This window comes from Convolutriloba macropyga, chromosome 10 (assembly GCF_964194025.1).
Source record: "Convolutriloba macropyga chromosome 10, txConMacr16.3, whole genome shotgun sequence".
NCBI lineage: Eukaryota > Metazoa > Xenacoelomorpha > Acoela > Convolutidae > Convolutriloba > Convolutriloba macropyga.
Genome location: NC_134477.1, coordinates 30789595 through 30809160, shown reverse-complemented (window position 1 = coordinate 30809160; position 19566 = coordinate 30789595). Strand labels below are relative to the sequence as shown.

At 36.6% G+C, this 19566-nt stretch overlaps 1 protein-coding gene across 1 annotated transcript; it reads right to left on the bottom strand.

Moving 5' to 3' along the window:
- Positions 1-604: 604 nt before the first annotated feature.
- LOC142347986 (uncharacterized) lies at positions 605-1057 on the bottom strand. The gene has a single exon (XM_075399150.1). The coding sequence runs from the start codon at positions 1055-1057 to the stop codon at positions 605-607; it is 453 nt and encodes a 150-aa protein (XP_075255265.1).
- Between the last annotated feature and the right edge of the window lie 18509 nt (positions 1058-19566).

Below are 19566 nucleotides of genomic sequence, written 5' to 3'. Positions count from 1 at the left end.
AATCACGGATGATTTTGACGTAGCTCTAAACGTCTCGAAACTACGGTATTTGACCTTTAATGATCACATAAACTATCATAAAATAATCATTTATGAAATTTAACAATATATGTCAAAATAACGAAAAATGCCAGTTTTGCACCATATATTTGCTAATAGCCACTCTTGTTTTTCTGATGCAAAATCGTTCCTTGGGTCCATGATTAGCTTAGAGTTAACCCTAACCGAGTGGCATATCCTGGGGTTTCTCAGCTTTTCCCTTCAAACAATCGGGGGGTGTACAAATTTTCGGTCTCAATTTGTAAAAATTTTCAGTTTTGACTATTTTTGAGTTTTGACATGTTCTGAATTTTTCACTTTCAGAAGTTAATTCTTGTTGTCTGATGGCTCTTTGTAGCTGATTTGAGCTGGCGGCAACATTGCCGGCCAGGCTTTTGATCTGGTAAGCAAAATCGTAGAAAACTGGCGCTAACTTCACGACTGGCCGGTTCAGCTCTCCATGTGCCAATTTTACTCTCGTTGACCGCGCAAAATCTTTGTTCCAAAAAAAAGATTTCATTGATTCGTCCCAACCTGTGCTCACAGTGTACTAACTCGCCTTCTTTCAAGATCGCACTTTTTCTTTTCGCCACTTCGATCTCCGGTTCCATTGTGGAAAATACTCGCGAGTCCATCTTTTCCAGATAATGCCGGCATTTGCTTGAGGCGATTTGAAGGATATTTTCTGGTCATAGTAGTTTTCACTGGATGGCACAAATTGAGCACTCGTGTTTTCTTGTCCCAGCAACAAAAGATTTGGCGTGACTGCCGTCAAGTCTTCAGGGTTGTCACTTTCTGCCGTCAGGAGTCTTGCGTTGAGTGTTTGCTCTACAAGACACGTTGTATTGCTGAGTACCTCGCCCTTGAGGCTGCGGTTGTCCAAGGTTTCAATCCTGACTTTCTTGCAACATTGAACCATTCTCTCCCAGATTCCACCAAAATGTGGAGCTCTAGGTGGATTGAATTTGCAAACAACCTCTTTCCGGGCTAATTCACTCTCGATCTTAGCTTTGTCCATTGCATATATGAAAGCTTTCAGTTCGTTGGCTGCTCCAAAAAATGCGCTCCGTTATCACTGATGATAGTGTTAGGGTAGCCACGCCCTGCGATGAATCTTGTCATTGCAGCTAGAAATGACTTGGTGTCCAATGACTGTCCAACTTCGATGTGTACTGCTTTGGTTGTTAGGCAAGTGAACAGACAGCACCAGCTCTTCAAGGTACGTCGTAGGAATTTAACTGCAAACTTTCCGAAGTAATCGACTCCGGTATCATCAAGTTGTTCTCGGGGTAGGTCCGCCATCGTTGGGTGGATTGGGTTGGCCTTCTTGTGTCTGCATTTGACACAATTCAACTTGATTTTCCTTAACACGTTTCTTAATTCATTGATCCAGTACTCTTGTTGAAGCAAGTTTCTTATGTATAGTGTGCCAACGTGTCAATTGTCACGAGGCGCTCTCTCCGAGAGAAGTTGTACAACTGAATGTTTTGCTGTCAATGGTATTCGATGTTTTGAATATTTCAGTCAAACTTTCACTCGAACTGTTCCCTTCTCCTCTCTCTTTGAAGGGTGACAATTTGGCAACGTCCATGGTTATTGAGATTTCTGTGCTGCTAGTTGTCGAGCTCGAAACATCCGGGAAGCTTTCGTGTTGAACATATCGCAACCAAATTTGTTCTGCTTGGTGGGTCTTGTCTGCTTTGAGCGGAACTTGTCCCTTTGGTGGGTCTTGTCCCTTCTACTTTTTCTTGAACCTCTTGCAACAGGCAATGAAGTTTCTTCTTCGGTTGAAGCTACTGTATCGTCTCCAGTCAAACAGTTGATCCAGTTTGGTAGCTAGCTCAGCTACAGTACTGGTAGTTTTCTCAGCTTCAAAAACGTAATCTTGGCACCACTGCTTTAACTACTTTTCTTCAGCTGTCTGGAGCCATGCCGGCCCGTTTATCCACCCGGACTCTGTGACTCCTTCTATGGACATCCCTCTTGTGCCAATATCTGCTGGGTTTTCAAGGCCCTTGACATGTCTCCATTGATCCATGGAAAAGTTTTCCAGTATTTCTGCTGCCCTGTTGGCAACAAACACTTGTTGTTGCTCGTGAGCTGACTGTAACCAATGTAACACTGTAGATGAATCTGTCCCATAATAGACTTTGTCAATTTTCAGATCATTATGTCTCAAAATCTGCATAACCAATGTAACACGGTAGATGAATCTGTCCCATAATAGACTTTGTCAATTTTCAGATCATGATGTCTCAAAATCTGAATTTCGACTCGAGCTCCGTAGATTGCGGTTCGAAATTCTCATTTCGGAATCGTCGTGTATCTTATAGGTGCTACAAGGCATTTTCCTATCACAGAGGTGAGTTTTAGTGTCGCCTTGTCTTTCAGATGAAATGAACATTGCCACAATGAGTATTGTTTCCTCTGACGCGTCTGTGAAGATATGGAGTCTCAAAATTGTACATCCCTTTCCGGAATAAAGTTGATTTATCGACAACTTCAACAAATTTTTCTCCGTATTTCGCGTTATCTCTCGACACTTGATGCAGCTCGTTATTTGCACAAGTCGGTGAGCTCTTCGCCCCAAAAACGTGTCGTGTATACTAGTAGACTTCTATCCCCTTCTCTGGATCTTCTCGCAAGACAAAGGGTAAGAACCAGCTGTCATCGTTTGGGACAGCAACTTGAAGAAACATCGCCGCTATGTCCGCTGAAAGCGTTTTTTGGTGCTCTCGTATTAAAAAAAAATCCGATCAGACTCTAACAGTTCTTGTCCAGGTATAGGTTTATCGCTGAGGGCTACACCTTGGTACTTTAATGCTGCGTTGCACACTCTTCTGACTTTTTTGGGTTTTTGAGGGTTGGTGACAGAATGATGTAGCAAATGCAATTGAAGCTTAACTCTGATTTCGTTCAGTTCAGCTTGTTCGACTTTGTGGACATAACCAGCTTGGACGTCAGTGTCAATAGTTTCCTGATAACGCTTTTGTAAAGTATCATCTATCTGCAGGCGTCGTTCTAGAGACTTGAGTTGTCCCATAACAGAGCAGAAGTTATTTGTAACTTCACATCATATTCTCGCCACAGGATTCAACTTCGTATCTTTCACCGGTGAATCGAGTTGTTTGCTCCAATGCTTTGATTGCTCTGTTCATCCTTCGAATGAACAGTGACATCATAGTTTGAGGCGTAGGATTCGACGTCCCACCACTCGCTCAACAGGCTGGCTAACTTTTCCTCGGATACTGAGGTTGCTCTGGTATAAAGAGTTGCTGCTCGTTTCGCTGGTACGAGACCACCAAAGGCCCATACTATTTTCTATTTCACTGCCATGGTGCAGTCTTGAAAAACTTTTTGAATTCTAATGGATGTCGTAGCAGTCTTGTCCAAGGAATACTTGAACTTCGTTTAGATTGTAGCTCTGACTTGGCAACTTTCTCAACTGTGGTTAGTAATATTTCAACCCTTGCAGATCTACAATCTGGGCACCCAAACTCATATTCTCAAGAATATAAAGTTGCACTATTGTCAATAGTCGAGACTTCTCCTGTGGTGAAAACGCTATCGGGGCCATTTCCGTTTTGATATCTTGTGATCCGTGGATTCCTGCAACTAACAAACACGCGTTTTGGCATTGCAGGTGCAGTGCAGGTTCGAGTGCAGCAGAGACTTGTCCGCGAATGAAATTGAGGATCTTGTATCACACAATGCCAGTACGCTCAAGCTGTGGTTTCCATTCACCAGTTCAATGCGCAGTACAGGGAGTCCTTCTTGTGTGATTATTGTTGCTACTGCTCTAGTAGCAACTGATGCACCTGTTGGAGCCTCCTTACTTGAGAAGTCAATGTGGAAAGGTTTGTTGTGTCGTCTTCCACAATTGGGCACACTACAAGTTTTGCAATCTTGTGACCGATGACCAAGATTCGGGCAATTGATAAACAGTCTTATCTTCTGCACATGTTCTCGTCATTCATTCAGGTTCATCGACCTAATTTTTTGGCAACATCAGATGGTGTGCTGTACAACTTTGAATGGATATTCTGAATTATTTGGTTTGGTAGAATCATCAGCATTGGTTGCAAAGAAACTTGTTTTCTTTTTCGCGGCCTTGTAACTTGGAGTTTGTCTGGGATGACAAGACATCATGTTTGTAAGCAGATGATTCTAACCAAACTTTGAATACAATCAAGTTTGATGCCAGTATTCGATTGTCCTGTAAATGTCGCAGCCCCTCTTCTGTAAGCTGCGGGGAAAATTTTCCGATGGCTGAACTCAGAACTCATTCCGATTCCAGATCATGCTGAAATCCAGGTCGAGTCAAAATTTTTGATTGTGTTTGTGACTAAGTTTGCAAAGCGAACAATGCTACTAGAGTCATCGTGTCTAAATGGAGGATGAGTGTATATCTTCTTCAGCTGAGATTGGAATTTGACTCTCGGTCTGACAAACTTCTTACGGCTTGATAATATGCCTGTGAGCTGAAACAAATTCCACAAATTGTAGCTTTTGTCTGACCAGTGAGGATAATTTTCAGATACTGCATGTTCTTGGTATCTCTTGATACACAATGATATCAAAATTTTTGCCCAGTCGGGCCACTCCAAGTGATCCCCTAAAAACTCCGTTAACTTGAGAATTGGTAATTCCCATGGATCACCACTGGGTTGGTAAAATACTTCTGGAGTAAATTGGCTCACTGTTGTTTGGATTTGGCTCTCCATCGATCTCTGTCTTCTCTGCCAGTATTGTATTGCTGACATTACTTGCTGCTGGAAGGTCGTCTTGGGTAACTGTGTTTGCGGTTGTGTCAAACTAATTGATTTCGGGATTTCTGGGTTCTTGAGATTAATCGAATCTTACAGTTGCGTTGAATGAAGTCCTGCAACCGGTTGGAACAGCGGAGTAGTTTTCGAGTAGGTGCTGAAATGTTTGTCAACTCTGTCCTGTGTGACATTCTTAGGAGGGTTGATCACAAAATTTGGAGGTAACGTGAGAATGTTGGGCCACTGAATTTGCCCAACCAGCTGTTCTGAACACCTTGCGTCTTGATCGAACACATTCCAAGTCGTCCGCTTGAAAACAAGATGCTCTTGAACTCCGTTTTTGTCAGTTCAATTTCTATGTTTCTCTGCTCTTCCACTTTTTTTCTTACATTTTCAAGGGCTCGCTCATGCTGTCCAAGACTCAGTTCGTCTTTTTGTTGTTGTAACTTTTGACGTAATTCCCGTTCTTGTTGTTGTTGTAGTTGTAGTAAACCTAATTTTTTTGCTGACGACAAAATTCTAATTCCTCACGCTCATGTTCTAACTCAAAGTGTTGCTCTCGCAGTCGTTGCTCTGCTTCTTTCTTAGATCTTAGATTTTCGAGCTCCATTTCGTTAATCTGTCGCCTTTTCTATGATAGCAATACAAGGCTTTTTTCTTCTTCCGTGTGTAGCAGAATGCCTGGCAGAGACGTCGACGTTCTCTAGGGCGTTATCTCTCGCTATTTTTTCTGTATCAATTACAGACTCCTTGGGTTCTTTGTCAACAGCCGATGTAGATAACACTAACAATGATTAATTTCTACTCTGTGCGGTTTCCTGGTACTGTTTTAGCATGCCTTGATGATAACCTTCTCAGTTAGAGTCGTCAACCAATTGGTAGCGATATCTGACTTCACGGTTTGTATAACAGCGCATGAGTTGAAAATAGTTTCGTTACCATCTATTCCATCTTACCACACAATGCTTGCTCGCGGGAGTCGTCTGAATTTTCTGTTCCCAATTATCCTTCCATTTTCACTGCTTCTCAGGAAATTGAATCACATTTTTCCAACATTATGTAGAGTCGCAAAATGTTTTTCCTTTGTTTTAGAACGCAGCTGCAATATGCTTCAATTTCTTTAACTTTTATTATTTGTTCAACCAACAATTTGAGTGTCTTCTTCTTTTCGCCATATTTTCATTCGGTGTCGCATCGAACCTCTCCAGGTACTTTGGTTTCAGGAGTTGCCTTTGTTGCTGTCTGTGTTTCTTGAGATCAATGTACGTGTCGAAGAAGCATTGATATGCTCTTTCTGTAGTTACTGTTTTTTTGGGAGCCAACGACTTTTCACATCATTAAGATGTCTGTCAAATGTTTTGAGCTATTCAGTTTGCTCATTTTCTGCCTCTTGATTTGGCCTGATATCTTGAAGTCAGTCGTTGCTCATTGTCTATCGGGGCTCCTTCAAGCCATCGTTGGTATTTCGTTCTGGTCAACCAAATTGAATTGAAGATTCGTTGCTGTTCATGTTGACCAAATGTTGCGGCTGCTCAAGAATCTCAGCGGAACCAATATATCACAGCTTGGTTTCCGAGTTTTACGACGGCCCGGTTCTTCACGGTGTTCGATTGACTAATAATCTCGTCGAAACCAATAGTCGCTTGGACGTTCAGAGGACTGTAACTTTGATTTTGTTGATTGAACTTAAGAAAATCCTTAGTGATAATCGATATTCAATGCAGTGCTGAAGTTTGTAAGGCTTAAGCCAAGTGTTAGTAATGCTGCTTATCTCTTGTCAAGTAAGCGCAACTAACTTAAAACTCTCAAGAGTTTAAGATCTTGCAAAACTAAGAAAAAAGACCAAATTTAATATAGATTCAATTTTTAGTCTAATCTGGGAGCCAACTGCTCTTGGTAACAGTTTCTAACGATTCTGAAAACAATATGGTCTTACTATTCAAACAATTTCGTTAAAGTAAACAATCAGGTAAAAATCATTTACAACATCATTGCGACTTGTTGCTGATTGGCTATTCAAGAAATAAAAAAAGGTCATTGTTTACATAGTAAATGTCAAATTACTGCAATACTTACTTTTATTAACATAATCACGCATGACTATTATGTAGCTCTAAATGCCTCGAAAATACGGTGTTTGACCTTTAATGATCACCTAAACTATCATAAAATAAACAATTTAAGAAATTTAACAATTTATGTCAAAATATCGAAAACTTCCAGTTTTGCACCTTATAATTGCTAATAGGGATTCTGATGCAATAACGTTCGTTGAGTCCATGAACATCTTAGAGTTATCCCTAATCGAGTGCCATAACCTGGGGTTGCTCAGCCTTTCCCTTCAAAAGGTCAGGGGGTGTACAAATTTTCGGTCCCAACATGTATTCGGCGCCAACACTATATAGCCGTAAATTTAGCAACCCCCAAAATCTAAATTTTCGCGAATTGTAAATATTATTCTTGCACTTCATTTAAACGGTATTGTCTGAATTGAGGGAACTTTAAGAATAGTTTCCTTTAAAAAATTTAAAAATCGAGACCTTATTGTAGCCGATAACACCAAAAATGTTATAATAAAGAAGTTGTTATTGACGCTTACGTTATATGCAACAAATTTTGGTTCAAATACGTAATACTTTCAGACTCTAGATGTGCTAGTTTTTAGTAAATGCATATTGTTCATATATCTTTATGTATAAACTTACTTTGCTTTAACAGTATTTTTAAACGTGTATAAATGGGGGTGCCAAACTAAGCGCGAGGGGGGGGGGGGAGGGGGGGCTAGCAGAAAAGATCCGAGATCATGCTCGACTCAAATTATGAAATGGCTTTAGCTCGACTTCAGTAGTAGTGTCAACTTTAACTCGAACCCCAGCTCTTGTTGCTCAATTTGAGCTGTGTCCAAGTTTTTGCTGCTGGAATTTAGATTGGTCCAATTGTAATGCCGTATTTTAGCCAGAGAAAATAGTAATATAGCTCAACTCAGAATCTTCACTTGCACTTTAAGAGTCTGGTATTGCGTATAATGTACTCAACGAGTATGACCCGTCAAAAATTCAATTTTCTGTGAAGGAACTGTGCTCTTATAATTATTAGAAGTTTATATTTTAGTAAGGAATGACTGAAAAATGCGACACTAAATTTGTTGTTTCCTAAATGACGACTGTTGGAGCTATATTGACTGGTTCTATTCAGCCAAACAAATTTGTAAAAAAAAGTCTACTTGAGAAATTCCAATTTTGCAATTTAACTCAAGAAGTTCTTCAATTTTTTGCAACAGTCACATATTCTGTAGCTTTGGCTGCCTGTTGCAATGCTAGTTTCGTATTGCATCTGAATGCTTGTGCATCCATAGAAAAACTGCGAATAAGTAATTATAACTACTGCAAAACAATCATTTCCGCAGTTTAGGAAAAGCCAATGCCTATCCATAGCTTCAGGATGACCATAGCCCGACCAATGTTGGCTGCAATGATGGTACCACGTGAAAGTTTCAGACGAAAAAAAAATGGCCAAAGTCACCAAAAAAAGAGCAATGCTGCTCATAAAGAGAACAGTCTGAAATGTGGGGAATAATAAGAAAAAGGGCAGCTGAGAACAGGCTACTGTAGGCCTAATGCTGTTCCGCTGCGATTACGAAGGAACCAAAATTACATAATAGCCCAGACTTTGACTTATGACAATACCATAACCCACTAAAAATATTACGAAAAGACCGCTCTCGCCCTAAATAGCCTATTATATGAATTTAGCTCAACCTTATCGAACAAATTCTCATTAACAAATTTGCTGGACTTTAGTAATCACGTTGGACTTTAGTACAACCGAAAGATTATGCTCAATTTTGATGTCTCAAAAATAAAAATTGGATCGAGCTATTGTCAAAATATGATTCCAGCAAAAGTGTTCCTTTGGTCTGCCTTTCGTCTCCCAATTGTTACATGCATTTTGAATTCTCACTATTAATTATAAGGTAGTCGGCATGTATGCTTTTTCGTCTTTTGTATACATTGCTCGATTTCGTCATCTCGGTTATGAAAATTGGACCAATCTATTGTCTGATTATCACTGCTGCAAAAGTTTTCATTTGTTCTACCTCTTTGTCTAACAAAAGTTACATGCTATATCAGAGCTCAATTTAGCTGATAAGGCAGTCGACATGTATCCTCATGTTTTGTATATCTGAGGAAACGTTAACCAATCAAAGCATTGTTTCTTTCAAGAATAATAACTCACAACTGGGGAAGGGAGAACAACTGACAAATCTCACGTTTTCATAAAGACTATGGGGAACAAGACGATTACAACTGAATCACCTAGTTTCTATCAATCAAATATTATGGCAATGTAGTTCAGCTGCGATGAACATTTTTGCCTTGAGAATTGAAACAAATTTTAAATTGCTTGGCAGTTTTCCAACTGTCGTTTGAGTTGCACACCTCTTATGCAATGCTGATTGTCTTGCTTTGGTTTTATAGAAGAGATTTCATTTTTTGAATTGCAGAAGTAGCAAACTAATGAACAGACATCTGTTTGAGCCATGCTGAGGCCATGCTCGACTAATCAAATGACCTTCTGAAATATTATTTCTAGACCCATGAAGAGACCATACTCAATACATAAGGCCTATTAAAAAAACTTTTATTCGACCCAGGAAATGACTGACTTTTGCTCGACTTTAATTAAAAAGCTCCACTTTGTGATTTCAGTCAATAGAGGAATTCTCCCCTAAAATTTTTGATTCATTCATAACGGAGGGCCTACATCCGGGGACTATTTTTTGCCAAATTTGTACAAGATGACAATTTTCTGTCAGATTATTACCATGTATCGAAATGTTATAGCCTTAATTAGCGGAAAAAACTTCATGGAAACCCTCCTAACCCTGTCGAACTCAATATCTTCAATTAGATTGCTAGTAAATATGCCGTCGAGAGAAGAAACAAAGCTGTCGGGAAAAAATAACACAATAAATGTTTTGTAAACAAACATGTTCAATATAAAACCAAAAAGTAACCTGTACAAATTTGCTTCAAGAATTATAAAAAATTCATTCTTTTTAATTAATACACACAACAGTTTAAATTAAGCGTTCCGGTATAAGTTACCCCCGGATGAAACGTTGCGCTATGGCTAGTCACTGTAGATTCTTTTAAATTACCTATTCATCTTTTGGAGGTCTGCCGTTGATCCTAAAAAACTCTCAAATGATTAGCCGTATTATCTGACCGTGTTATTTTTCGGAGGGACTCTCAGTATCCTACAATAGATTGTCGCATTCAATGTCGACGATTATTATCAAGGGGTCTGCCTCAGTGATTTTGGCTCGCTCATTTTGACCGGATTTATCTAAGCGTCTTTTTATGATTAGCCGCTGAAATTCTTGCAGAAAATGGGAACTTTATCAATGTGGAGTTCCACCATTTTTATTTCTACCTGACCAAAGGGGAGAATTAAATCAAACATTTTACAAGTGGAAAAATGAAAACACTGATGAAATGTGATTCATAAACTGTTGATCTGTTGATCTATTGATAACCACCGTTATGTTAATCAAGTTATTTGTCAATTAAATTTTCAGAGACTTATCATCATTAGTCTTGGTTGGCTCAGCGATATCGGTATAAAAGCTATCATCCAAATGTATTCTTGCTTCATGGCATCTCAATCTGAGTATTGACAGATAATATAGCTTCCATTTTACAGAAGTTATTTTCTTATGATTGAACTGGATGCTCTTTCGAAGTCTTACATGATTTCATAGGCTCAATACCTAGTCTCATGCAAGGACCATATACTTTCTTAAAGCGTGAATTCTTGCGTATCCTGAATGAATCATTTATAAATTTTTCGACCCCTAGAGGAGTCGTATATGATGTCATACTTCGACTTCATACAGATCATATAACATTTCTTTGGTTTCCTTATAGGATCCTAGAAAGAAATCGAGTATGGACCCCGGGCCGAATACTATAACGAGTCTTTACCAAGAGTTGAGAAAACAATAAATTCTTCCGTGTAAGTGCTATACCCTAAATAAGAGTGACAATTGTAAATTAAGAGCGTACAGACTGAGATCATTAATGATCATTGTTTGAAATCAAAGAAACTTTATCGGGATCCTTCTATTCAACCTTTGCTTTAAAATTCATATTTTTGTATCCAAGTCACTAAATTGATGTATTATTTTCAATCCAATTACGAAAGTAAACTGTACTCGCAAAATAACTTCCATAATTGCAAATTTCTTGAGGCATCACAGAGGATATATCTGACGATGGTCTGCTTGTGTTTCTGAAGAAACTTCCAATTCCGTACAAGCACTTCGGTTGAAAAAATTCTCCACAGTTTTCCAGCACGTAAAGAGGACCTGGAATTAATTTCTCCGTTTTGCAGTTATTTTAGCTTTAAAAGGAGTATTTAATTTTTCCTCGTTTACGTTATTTATAGTTCAGCAACTTGCTGTCGAAAAAAGATTAATTTTGGCATTCAATTCTCCTACTATTAACTTATACTCTGTCAAACCAGCCGGGCCATCAAATTTTCATATATAATTAACTGAGCTGTAAAATGTATTTAACGAGGACATAATTAAAGGAACACAAAACATTATATTTCAAAAAATTTTAAAAGGGCACAAAAAATAATAACAGAGTTTCGAACGCCGCAAAAAAGGGGCGTTCGCAAACGCATGCTAGAACAGATTTCAAGAAACCCTGATTTTACCTTTCCTTCATAGCGTTCAAAATGCGAAGAATACCTGAAATCGCCAAATTTTTAACTCAGAAAAACCTGGGATCAACAATTGTACTTGTATATGGAAACAGAATATAACAAGGAGGCTCGATAATGTGCGTACGCATATAATGTTCCGACCCCGTTCATCCACATTCTTGAATTAATTCGCTACCAAATGATCAAGAGATAGAACATTTACAAAAACAAACATATAGTTCCATAAAACACAATGGATTACAATAATGCCACAATATAGGGCCGACGAGCGCTGTTGATAATAGGACAACTATAGCAACTATAAACTATAATAAGAAAAATTATCAAAGGACAAACTTTATTTACGACCAAAACTCAATGTCTATAATAAACAAACTCATAACAAAATCAAACTCGAATCAGATAAAACTTAAACGAAACAATTTAACCTATACTTCATTTAGAAAAATATGGGACCTGTCCTCAAAGCGATTGGTTAACAGGTCGACAATAAAAAGTAAAGATTTGCGATGTTCAAAAATAAGTTTTTTTTTGAAAAAAAAAATTCAATGAAATTCCTAGAATAATCATTTATATCTCCATAGGAATCAATTGAGACAGGTCATTATCCATTGCCCAATTGCGAAATATTTCAAGGCTAATGAAACTTAGGCTTATTGTTATAAATTAAAAAGAAAACAAAAATCCTATAAAATGAACAAATATAAAAAATCTTAATTACTTTATGAAATCTCGTTGTAAAAGTAGTAACAAAGCCAAGAAACAAATTTTTGAAGCTAAAATCACTATAGAGATTCAATTAAAATCCACTGGAAACGGGTTGTGACCTGTGTTTACAGAGACTGAGCTACAAATCAACCGAAAAATTATTTAAGAAAATGACGAAGACCAGAAACGCAATTATATTTTTAAAAACAAAAATTTTCAAAAATCATAACATTTTCATAAGTCTAAGATTTCAATAAACAGCGATCAAGTTGCAATACCTCATGCAGCCAATTGGGCCAATTAATAATGAGACTAAGTCACGACCCCACGAAAAAAAAATATATAAAGAAGCCAAAACTTCTTACAATTTTACGTTATCACACTGTTCAAGACACTGTTACCTGCCAGAAATGTAAAGTCCCACTTTCACCTCATTTCAACATCAAAGAGTCTTCCTGACAAAAGGACTACGTAGACATGGAAACAAAAACAATGCCATAAATTGTAGAGTGTAAAAATTTTGCGAATCAGCAAAAGTAACTTAGACTTCTAATTAGTGAGATTGAGTTACATGTTTACAAAAATGAAAGCAATAGGATACAGTAGAAAACTTTTTTAATTTCAATTTCAAAGTCATTAATACTAACAGCTATGAACCAAAATCTTTAACAAGGTTGATTTATACGTCCCAGGAAAACAATTGAGATTAATCTTTATAGAGTACATGGCAAATAACAGCAAAAAGAAAAACAAAGATAGGCAATAAAATTTCGCAGGATTACTGTATCTCAGCCCAAAAAGCATAAACTATAAAAATATATTAGTTTATAACTATGAACTATAAAAAAAATTACAAAAAATATTATCATAGTCAGATACGCCTTTTTCCAACACTGCATTTTCCCTCTTATGCTTTCTTTCATTTTGACTGCAAAAATATGATAATTTGAAAAGGAAACAAAATGAACTCATAAAAAATAAAATTATGCCAAAAAAATTGAAAAGGCGTAGTACCAAAACAATGCAGATATTAGCTCCAGTTAACTCCACAGGAGACTGTTTTCTGACTTTTTATACCAAAACTGCGACCGAAGTTGAGAGAAATAAAATAAAATAACGGCAAGGTTCAAACACTAACCGATTTCTTCTTAAATCAAATATGCTCAAATTCATAACAGACATTAGATAACGACTGAAAGAAGTTTTTAAGTTAATCTATATCTCCTAAAGAAATTAGATCTTAGACTGGGGTCAATAAGTCATTGGACTACAAAAAAAGATACTAAACAAAAGCAAAATTCATGATTTACTTTAACTTTTTTTAAGGAAAACAATTGGTCAGAGCCATAAAAACCATAAGCTTAGCTCTCAAATCGTATTATAATCTCCATGGGCCCCATTTTATGTAAATAATGTCTGTCATTAACTGAGCTCTGAATTCAATTTCTTGTAACTAAAAAAGTTTACATAAATAACATTTATCTATCCGAAAGTCGCGCGCCATTAAAATCTGAAAAAAAAATCAGTCGTAAGGATCCATGTCGAAATGAAGATCAGCCCAGATATTGCTGTGCGTCTAACATAACACTCATTTTTTTCAAATATTTGAGAAAGAAATCATTTTTCGAACAAAATGTTTCAGTTTGTCAAAATTTAAAAAAAGTTTGTGAATTTTAAGTGTGCCAAAAATGGCAAAACTATAATTCCCGAAGACTCTCAAAGCCTGTAGCACAAAATTTTCAGCTGAAAAAGAATATGGCTGCAGTTTTGAGGCATCTACTTGCATCGAATTTAAAGCAAGTCTAAAAAAAGCAGCGAATTTAAAGCAAGGCTAAAAAAGCAAATTTAGTCACGAAAAAAGTCGAGTTTTGAAAAACTTAGCATAAATTGAAGCCAGAAAACTGGGATCGAACAATTGATCAGTCCTCCTCTTTCTTTAGAGATAAAATCAATAACACTACAGTTAACAATTTGGAAAAAAATCAGCAAAATTGACGAAACTTAGGACAAAAATACCGAAAATGTGAATCAAAACAGCTGAAGTACGTCAAATTTTCACAAAATTTATACCTCGATTACTACCTTTAAAAAACGAATATTGAAGAAGTCGTTTTAATTCCTTATTGTACGCTGGACGTGCTTTAAAAGGATACCACTTACAACTCTCTACGATGATTATATCGATCGGCCAAAACTGTCTGAACAAAAAAACCCATTTGAGTATATAGTTCCTCCCCCACTAAAGTGGGTCGGAATAATCATTTCAAAAATAAAATTAAATTAAATGGCCAAAAGGTCTCCTCTTAGCCGAGAAAAATCATCAGAAGTGTGTTTAAAACGGCTTATCACGAAAATTTAATATGAAAAACCCAAAACGAAAAGAGCGATGCGAAAAAATAAAAAGTCAAAATCAGGGGAAAAATTTGTCTGAAACTATTTAATGGCATCACGAAAGTTTTTACAGAATAGGGTCGCCGGAAAGAAGAACGAATCAGTAACTTAAACCAGAAAATTTTGCATACTCTTAAAATATTTTGAAAAGATTCAAAATTAGGTCTAAAAAACAAAATCACGAAGACGCAAATAAAATTCAAAACAATTGCTAAAGAAATAGGCGTATATCTAAACCAAATATATTAGAAAAAAAAGTAAATATAATTAAGGTCAACCACACATTTCACTATAAAATGATGTTCATTTTCACCCAGAATTAGAAATTAGCAATATAGCCACTCTTTTTCTACTTTCGGCTCTTCAATAATGATCATCGCTAAAAAAAACAAAATCTTCAAGTTTTGTTTCCGAATTACTCAACACATCTTCAAGCCACAATAAGCATTTGTAGCATATAAAAAGAGACTTTCTTAATTTTTAATGGTGTCGAGCAATGACGGACAAACAAAATTAATGGCATAAAAAGTGGCAATAGGTTCAAAATAATCACTTAATACCGCTTTACACGGAAACTGATAATAATGGACTTTGCAAAAAGCACTTTTGTACAAAACAAAATATTGAGAAAAAAAAGAGTTCTTTTTACAGACGAAAAACTTGCTGTCTCGGAGGACGACTGTTGCTGCACCATTTTTGTTGTTGGAAACAACAAGATTAGGTTGAATTAACTATTAAAAAGTCTCAGAATAATTTGTAAACACTGAATGATAATTGCTCTAAAAACATTGTAATCACTATTTAAAACCAAGTTAGTGCTGTAACTACAATGGTTTTCAACATTGAGCAGTTGCAAAGACCAATGGTCTTTAATAACAAAGAAACAAAAGTCTTTAAGAAACAAAAGTAAATCTCAATTGTTAAATGATTGTATCAGAACTCGATTTCAAAAATTCAATCTAAAGGCGGATTTTCAAAGAAGTGTGTGGAGCTGTGTTTTGGTAATTAGAAAAAGGTGGCTTGCTTCTGCTTATAGCAATAAAAAACTCTTAGTTTCTTTTAGTTTTTGACTTTTGAATTCATTATGGGACCTACTGGCAATAAACAATCCAGATACTGATTGCTTACTTTTTTCAATTACCAAAGCGCATAAGTGTGGAACAAAGCAAATAAAATTTTTGAGTTAAACAAAATATCATATGATTACTCATTGAACAATTGTGAGCATTTCGATAGAAAAATTTATTTGGCTTTGTTTGAATTTTTGTTCCAGAATAGGGTATGTTTTTTCAACAAACTTTGATCCAAAACATGGATCACATGAGTAAAAGCGTGACAAGTAAAATGGTTTCTCTCAAAAGGAGAAAGATTTTTGAAGAGTTCCTAATAGTCTTTAAAACTCGGTATTGACAATTGCGGCATAAATTTATTCAGCAGCCGGACAAATTTTCTGGAATCATAAGTTAACCAATTTTTCAATCTTAAAAATGTTTAGCCAAATTAAATGCGACATTATCATATCAGTTGAGGCTATCACAGCATCTTTTTTTTCTACAATTGCATCCAAAATTGTACCCTAGTGATCGACGAATTCAAAATCTTGCAAGAATCTTGCAAGCAATCTTGGAAGGGAATGCATACTACTTGCAAGCAGCTTGCAAGATTCTTGCAAGATTTGAATCATCTTGCAAGAATCTTGCAAGATTTTGAATTCATTTTGCAAGTATCTTGCAAGATTATGAATTCATCTTGCAAGTTTCTTGCAAGATTTTGAATTCTTCGATTTTTTTTACCTGGTTCGCTGGCTGCACTCGGCGGTTGATGGAGCTGAAATAGTTAAGCTACTGTCGGAAAATCTAATTCAGTCCAGTTAAAAAACCGACTTTTTCGAGATTTTCCAGTATGATTTTTGTGGTTCATCCCTCCTCCTTTTTCATTCCGGGCTGGGGACCGGCAGTGGCGGAGTTACTGAAATAAGCTATAGGAGTACTGATTCAGTACGGCAAAAAAACCGCACTTACACAGTTCTCCGAAACAAACAAAACAACTAAACCAAACAAAATAAATCAATATAAATGCAAAATAGCAAACAGAGTGTCGGAAAATTATCTCAAGTCAAGTTAAAAAACAAGACTTTTTCGAGATTTTCCAGTATGATTTTTGTGGTTCATCCCTCCTCCTTTTTCATTCCGGGCTGGGGACCGGCAGTGGCGGAGTTACTGAAATAAGCTATAGGAGTACTGATTCAGTACGGCAAAAAACCGCACTTACACAGTTCTCCGAAACAAACAAAACAACTAAACCAGACAAAATAAATCAATATGAACACAATATAGCACAGAAGTTATCGGAAAATGATTTCAAGCCATTTTAAAAACCAACTTTTTCGCGATTTTCCGGTATAAATAATGTTTTTCGCTACTCTATTTTTATTCCGGGCTTAGGACCGGAAGTGGCGGAGTTACTGAAATCAACTAAAGGAGTACTGATATAGTAAACTATAGGAGTACTGATACAGTACGGCAAAACACCGCACTTAGACAGTTCTCCAAAACAAAGAAAACGACTAAACCAGACAACAGAAGTCAACATGAAAACAATATAGCAAATAAGTTGTCGGAAATTGATCTCGAGTCAAGTTAAAAAACCAACTTTTTCGCGATTTTCCGGTATAAATAATGTTTTTCGCTACTCTATTTTTATTCCGGGCTGAGGACCGGAAGTGGCCGAGTCACTGAAATAAACTATAGGAGTACTGATATAGTAAACTATAGGAACACTGATACAGTACGGCAAAACACCGCACTTAGACAGTTCTCCAAAACAATCAAAACGACAAAGTCAGACAACAGAAAGCAACATGAAACAATATAGCAAAAAGGTTATCGGAAAACGATCTCTAGTCAGTTTAAAAACCGACTTTTTTTAGATTTTCCGGTATAAATAATGTTCTTCGCTACTCTATTTTTATTCCGGGCTAAGGACCGGCAGTGGCGGAATTACTTAAATCAACTATAGGAGCACTGACATGGTAAACTATAGGAACACTGATACAGTACGGCAAAACACCGCACTTAGACAGTTCTCCAAAACAAACAAAACGCCAAAACCAGACAACAGAAATCAATATCAAAACAATAAAGGAAATAAGTTGTCGGAAAATGATCTCAAGTCAAGTTAAAAAACCAACTTTTTCCAGATTTTCCGGTATAAATACTGCTCTTTGCTACTCTATTTTAATTCCGGGCTTAGGACCGGTAATGACAGAGTCACTGAAATAAACAATAGGAGTACTGATATTGTAAACTAAAGGAACACTGATACAGTACGGCAAAAAACCGCAATTAGACAGTTCTCCAAAACAAACAAAACGACAACACCAGACAACAGAAACCAATATGAAACAATAAAGCAAAAAGGTTATCGGAAAACGATCTCTAGTCAATTTAAAAACCGACTTTTTTAGATTTTCCGGTATAAACAATGTTCTTCGCTACTCGTATTTTTATTCCGGGCTAAGGACCGGCAGTGGCGGAATTACTTAAATCAACTATAGGAGCACTGATATGGTAAACTATAGGAACACTGATACAGTACGGCAAAAAACCGCACTTAGACAGTTCTCCAAAACAAACAAAACGCCAAAACCAGACAACAGAAATCAATATAAAACAATAAAGGAAATAAGTTGTCGGAAAATGATGTCAAGTCAAGTTAAAAAAACAACTTTTTCGAGATTTTTTGGTATAAATACTGCTCTTTGCTACTCTATTTTAATTCCGGGCTGAGGACCGGTAATGGCAGAGTCACTGAAATAAACAATAGGAGTACTGATATTGTAAACTATAGGAACACTGATACAGTACGGCAAAAAACCGCACTTATACAGTTCTCCAAAACAAACAAAACGACAAAACCAGACAACAGAAGCCAATACAAAACAATATAGCAAACAGGTTATAGGAAAATGATTTCAACTCAATTTAAAAACCAATTTTTTTGAGATCTTCCGGTATAAGGTCCTTCGCTATTCTATTTTTATTCAGGGCTTAGGACCGGCGGAGTTACTGAAATCAATTATAGGAGTAATAATTTAGTAAGCTATAGGAGTACTGATACAGTACGGCAAAACACCGCACCTACACAGTTTTCCAAAACAAACAAAGCGACAAAACCAGACAACAGAAACCAATATGAAAACAATATAGCAAATAGGTTGTCAGAAAGATTTCAAGTCAAGTTAAAAAACCAACTTCTTTGAGATTTTCCTGTATAAATACTGTTCTTTGCTACTCTATTTTAATTTCGGGCTTAGGACCGGTAATGGCAGAGTCACTGAAATAAACAATAGGAGTACTGATATAGTAAACTATAGGAACACTGATGCAGTACGGCAAAAAACCGCACTTAGACAGTTCTCCAAAACAAACAAAACGACATAACCAGACAACAGAAACCAATACAAACAATATAGCAAACAAGTTATAGGAAAATGATTTAAACAAATTTAAAAACCAACTTTTTCGAGATTTTTCGGTATAAAGAAGGTCCTTCGCTACTCTATTTTTATTCCGGTCTTAGGACCGGAAGTGGCGGAGTTACTGAAATCAACTAAAGGAGTACTGATATAGTAAACTATAGGAGTACTGATACAGTACGGCAAAAAACCGCACTTACACAGCTCTCCAAAACAAACAGAACGAAAAAACCAGACAACAGGAACCAATATGAAAACAATTTAGCAAAGAGGTTATCGGAAAATGATCTCAAGTCAATTTAAAATCCAACCTTTTCGAGATTTTCCAGTATAGAGAAGGTCCTTCGCTACTCTATTTTTATTCCGGTCTTAGGACCGGCAGTGGCGAAGTTACTGAAATAAACTATAGGATTACTTATATAGTAAACTATAGGAGTACTGATACAGTAC